The 6,000-nt window shown below is 39.7% G+C and overlaps 1 protein-coding gene across 2 annotated transcripts in view; it reads right to left on the reverse strand.

Annotated features, from left to right (window-relative positions):
• Window positions 1-5,647, reverse strand: part of IFT57 (intraflagellar transport 57) — a 53,895-nt gene extending 48,248 nt beyond the window's left edge. Inside the window, exons 1-3 of one of the 2 annotated variants that reach the window (XR_012378255.1) lie at window positions 5,197-5,647; window positions 2,344-2,506; window positions 1,425-1,543 (exon numbers count right to left, since the gene is read on the reverse strand). Coding sequence is in view for 1 of the 2 variants with exons in the window: in XM_025873828.2 (XP_025729613.1) it covers window positions 1,425-1,543; window positions 2,344-2,506; window positions 5,197-5,408 (494 nt within the window). In the remaining variant the exon portion in view is untranslated. The remainder of the gene's footprint in view (window positions 1-1,424; window positions 1,544-2,343; window positions 2,507-5,196) is intronic. The other variant, XM_025873828.2, reaches the window with a different exon arrangement.
• Window positions 5,648-6,000: the final 353 nt, after the last annotated feature.

A 6,000-nucleotide genomic window follows, 5' to 3' on the forward strand; every position in this document is an offset into this window, starting at 1 on the left:
AAAGGAAGTACAAAATTGAATATTGGTCGAGATACTAATGGCTTCTGGTGAATTTAGAACACATTGGGCAATAAATTTAGTAATATTTAAAAATGCCAAACAGGGAGCCTGGGTGGCTCAGTTGGTTAAGCGATTGCCTTCGGCTCAGGCCATGATCCTGGAGTCCCGGGATCGAGTCCCACATCGGGCTCCCTGCTCAGCGGGGAGTCTGCTTCTCCCTCTGACCCTCTTCCCTCTCCTGCTCTCTATCTTTCATTCTCTCTCAAATAAATAAATAAAATCTTTAAAAATAAATAAATAAAAATGCCAAAATGGAGTAGCACATTTCATAACTTGTCTTGGAGTCTAATAAAGAAGTAATGTGAATCATATAGTTACTTCTTATATTGCATTAAGTGGTTAATACTTAAGTTGAAGCATATGAAATTGCCATTTTTTAGTTCAATAATAGGTGAATATCAGTAATTTCATATGGTTCAAGTTGATGATGACCTAAGTCAAGTACATTTTTTTAAAGTACTTATTAATAAGGGAATAGATTATTTATAAGAGAATATAATTGAATAAACATTAAGATATTAACAGGGAACAATATATACACCTTTCCAAGGAAATTTTTTCTCATCCCAAAGCACTGCTTGCTCATGTTTTACCTAAATAATGCTTTCCACAATCTCTAACTGGTCAATAATTCCAATCTTCAAAGAACCAAATTTATGTATTTCCTAACTATATCTTATATAAATTGACAGTTTCTGAATATTTTATTCTCTTATCCATGTGATCAACATTTATTGAGCATCTATGATATACAAAGTGCTATGCTAACTTCCATACAGTACATATGAAGAGTTCATAGTTTCTTGCAAGAAAGCCAGACCTGTAAACCAATGTTTTTAATACCAAGGGATAAATACAATTATAGAAATATAAACAAATCACTCTCAGGTCAGAGAAAGAAGCAATGAACAATGCCTAAGAAAGTGTCAAGTGGCTTCTTCAGGTGGCTATTTTTCTTGCCCAGTATCTATAAGCAAAAGAGAATATCCCATTTAAAGTTTTATATTAATTTCCATTTTTTCCTTAAATCTACAGCTATCAGTTACCCCCATGTATATACTATCTTTGTGTGTATAAATAAAGAGACCTTGAAGAAATTTCCTACATTAAGAGACTCAGTTATAGTTAAACATTTAATATTATATATTTGAACTAGGAAGGGGCATGATAAAATCAGAACTGGTTGTGACTATACCAGATATTCCAATTTTGTCTAGGCAGATATTTGTAATCATCTGTGGCATTTTCAGTTTAGAAGAGTCAAGAGGAAATATTTCTTGTCAGTTCAATTAAATAGCTCCAAACCCATAGAGGAAAAAGCTATCCACATAAAATTACTATTGCAAGGCTGGGTAATTTTTTACCTTTTCCAGGTGAAACCAATATATTTTAATGCTTCCTCTGCTAAACAGTCAAGAACATAGCATACATGTTCTCCATAACCTGACTTTAATTTTGAAGGAGGAAAATCTGCAGTTCTGCCCTGAAATACAAAAGATAAACAGGGTATTACTTGTTATTTATATTCCAAATGTCAAAGTATTTTAAGCAAAGTACTGCTGAATAAATGTATCACTTCTCTACTTTTCAAATAGGATTTAAAATAACTGTAATTATATTACTTCTTAGAAATCCATCTTTCAATCCACTGATACATAAAAAAACTAAAGGCAAATGAAGACGTTTTATTGTCAAAGGTATCAAATTGAAAGGCAATAACCTCATGACAGAACAAGTAATTGATCCTGTTAGGGTAGAAAGAAAAAAACCAGTAAAACTACTAGCTAGGTATCCTACCGTTAAACAACCATAGGAGGGACAGAGTGAATCACTTGTCAAAAGTTAATAACATGTGTGCCAAAAATTCTTACTGCTTGTCCCCTAGGAAAAGTCAGAAATGAAAAGTACAACTGCTATCATGGTATATTAAATCAAAGCTCCCTTTCAAAATACAGTGTTTCAGCTTCCTAGTAGCATTTTTTAGAAGGAGAACTAAGTATCCATAAATTTACCTCTGAGACATAACAAGATTAAGAAAAAATACATTACTTTGGGCTATAAAGAGTACACTGAACATTTTTAGAAGTAGCATTAATATTATAATATCAACCATTATGAGGTTTTATCTGAAAAATCCAGATATAATTTTATATATGTATGTGTGTGCACAGACATAGTTATTCACAGAAAATTCATCTAAAAGGGTAGCATCTACATTGAATAACCAGTATTAAAATTCATAACTTGACAATATTCTGAAAGAAGAGAGTTGTTTACACTTACAAATGATCGAAGCTCAGATAATATGTTAGATATAGTTGCATTAGGGTCATCATATTCTTGAGGTTGCTCAAAGGGGCGTCCTGCTCTGTTAATCAACCAAGCAGCAAGAGTGCAAAACATGTAGAACTGTTCACCAGGGTTGGTAGGCAGTGCGAAATAGTGTCTGTTTCAAAACAAAGTGGGGAGGATAGAATATAAAATATTGCAGCAAGTCTATAGTAACTAAAGGGGCTAAGTCCAAAATTGCTAAAGAACTTTTTTTTTTTTTAATGGCTTTAAAATCTAAAGGCATTTATAATTCACTCTGAAGTTTCTGGTAATCCAAAACACTCATATTAAAGTTTTTAATCAACATGACTAGAGCAATTGCTACTATACACAAAATATTAGATCAAAGATCTTACACCCACTACATGCAGGGCATGTTAAAAAACCGATCATGTACAACTTTTGCCAATATCATTCATATGTCAGGAATAATGAACAAGAGAGTACCTCTTGAAAATGGTAATTGGGAATCAAGAGAATTTCAGAGTTTAAAAGAAGACTTTAATGATTATTCACTATGCATTTTTACAGTGTCACTGGTATCTTTACATACTGTTCCTAACCTATCAAGTATGTTAAACAGTTGTTCTCATCTTGGCTGCATATTTGAAGCACCTGACGGAGCTCGTCAAACTATTGCTACTGGACCAAACATTGCTTCTTCCCTTATGAATTAAATCAGAACTTCTGGGAGTAAAGCCCCAGTACAACTATGTTTCAAAAGCTTCCAAGATTGTTTTAAGGTACCAGGATTAAGAACCACTGAGAATCACATCCACAGTCTAACAAACATTTGTTGACTTTTGCTAAATCCCTAGCCTACTAAAAACAGTCCTACGAAGATCAGTATATGATTTACACTTAAATAGGTTAAGAATAAAACTTGCTAATAATATTCAAGTCAGTTTGATCAAAGATCTTTGTTTTATGTGCAGTTATTAATTTTATGTGCAGTTTATAATTGTATTTATGGCTATTATAACTATTTTTCATAAGAATCAGCAGTCCACTCTTTCATGTTTCCCAAACTTTTTCCTGCAGGGTAGTACAAATGTTCTGAAAGATAACAGCTAGGAAGAAAAAGGTCAGGAAGTCGTTCCAGGTATATGTTCACAACACTTTCAAAGTACCCACTAAAACTGCTGAAAACTCATCTTTTCCTTCCAGGCTGATACCAACTCCAGAACAGAGAACTGGATACTGACATATCCTCCAGATGTAGGACAGTGGTTCTCAAACTTAAGCATGCATCAGAATCACCGGAAAGGCTTGTTAAACAGATTTCTAGGCTCCACCCCTAGAATTTCAGATGCAGTATACCTGGAAAAGGGCCTGTGGCATTGCACTTCTAATAAATTCCCAAGCGATGCTGCTGCTGGTCTGATGACCACAGTCTGGGAACCATTAAATTAGGATATTGCCACGCAAATCCATGATTCAAAATATCCTGCTGGTTATACCACTAGAATCTTAAGGCCATTATCTTTTAGTTTGAAAAATATACTTGGGGACAAAAAATGCATTTTTATCATAGAAAATGTTGGTTGTTTATACTATCCTTAATGACTTATTGAAGTAATAACTCCTAATCCCAAAATTCCTATCATAGATCAAGCAACACTACTCTTTCCTCTAACTTTTCTCCTGTTAGGGACTGACTTAGCAGTATGGGCAGGTTACATAGAGCCTACATATCTTAAAATTCAAGATTTTGAAACAAAAACTGTCAAGGGAGGGGCGCCTGGGTGGCTTAGATGGTTAAGCGTCTGCCTTCAGCTTGGATCATGATCTGGGGGTCCTGGAATCCAGCCCCACATCAGGCTCCCTGCTCAGCGGGGAGCCTGCTTCTCCCTCTCCCTCTGCCGGCCGCTCCCCCTGCTTGTGCTCTCTCTCTCTGTCAAATAAAAAATAAAAAAAATCTTAAAAAAAAAAAAACTGTCAAGGGAAATTATTTAAGCCAAGGTATAGTCATTAAAAGAAAGTATTACAGATTTTTAATCTAAATTGCATTTTACCCAATAAACAAATATAAGTATTAACTTATTCATCTGGCTGTCCCTAAGCTACACTGATTGTGAGAAAAAAGTGCTAGCTGTGCATGACCCTCAACAACTAATGGCACTGACTTAAGGATACAACGGACTTTTCCCCATCACAACAAGGGCAGAACTTGAGGTTGTATGATAGACACAGTTCCCATTGTTGTCATTTGTCTTTTCCACTTCTCAGTTTCTGAGAGGACTTATTGCAAAGGTAGAAGTCTTTTAAACCAAAGCAATTAGTCAACAAGTTTACTAACTTCATATAAAGTCAAGCAAGGTCCTAGGTACCCACAGTTACCAGTTGTAGGGACAAATTATAGCAGAGGAAAACAAAAACTAGAAAGAGAGCTAATATGATAACAGTATTCATCTTTGGGGATGCGATTATGGGTAATATCAGTATTTTCTACACACTCACTTGTGTTTTTCTGAGTCCTCTACAATAGGTACTTTTATAACTTTTATAATCAGAAAAAAACAGTTTGTGTTTTGTGGAGGTGCGTATGTGCTTTAAAGACTAAGAAAGCCAAGCCGTCTTCCGGTCCTTTCAGAGATTTTGAAACTTTACTCTCTCTAAAAAATACCAAAGCTAAACTCTGTGAGCTCCGTGGCCTCTGTCGCCAAGTTTGGGGTGAAGTGCCCTTTCCTGGCTAGGAAGATGGAGGCAAGCGCTAATTCGCGTTCAAGGTTCCCCAGAAGGCCAGAGGAGGCAGCTCCCCGGGGTCCGGCCGGCACCCAGGCGCTGGAAGACGGGGGCACCCACCTGGACGGGGGCTTCAGGTTGCTCTTCCGGAGGAGTTCCTCCTCGTAGTGGAGCAGCTTCAGCTTCTCCACCAGGTCTTCCATCACCACGAACATGTGGTAGGCCGCGCCGGGCCCCCGCTCCACGACCACCTCCCCTGACCCTTCGCCGCGGGACCGAGACACTCCATCCTCCAAACCTGCCGGCGTGACCACTGCGGCCGCGGCCGCCATCACAAAGCAGGCGGAAAGCACCCCGCGTGGGCTCCGGCCCACAGACCTCCGCGGCCTCCGCCGCCAGAGCCGCCGCACCCAGGACCGCCGCGACCGGTTACCAGGCGACCGCCGGGCAACCCGTCACCAGGGAAACTAGACTCCGCCTCCTTCCCGCCCTGGTTTCTTCTAAATTCCCTCCAACCAGGGCGGGCTTTCTGGACGACGTCCCTCCGGGCCAGCACCCCTCCCCCGCCTCAGGGGAGGGGGTGGCTGGGAGGCCGTCCCGCCCCCTCGTGGGGGCGTGGCGCCCCGCCTCCACGCCGGGTCACGCCTCCTGGCGGAGGAGGGGCCGAGTGCGTTTCTGCGGGCGCTCCCGGTGGCTGGTAGCTGGCGGGGGGCGTGTTGGGCCTGGGGGTTACCGACCGCTGCTGAGCGGGGATCTGAGTCAGCGGGTAGCGTTGAAAAAATTAAGGGGGAGGGAAGACGCGCAGTCTTGGAGGCTACGCTAGCCCACTGCTGTATTTTCACTATTCTCGAAATTGAAAGTTTTCACGGTTGCAAAAAATAGTCGATATCGTAGTTTCCCTTTACCTCAGGAACTTTCCAACAA

Source organism: Callorhinus ursinus, unplaced genomic scaffold, assembly GCF_003265705.2.
Source record: "Callorhinus ursinus isolate GAN/ISIS: 27379988/994484 unplaced genomic scaffold, GSC_fseal_2.0 scaffold1, whole genome shotgun sequence".
Lineage (NCBI taxonomy): Eukaryota > Metazoa > Chordata > Mammalia > Carnivora > Otariidae > Callorhinus > Callorhinus ursinus.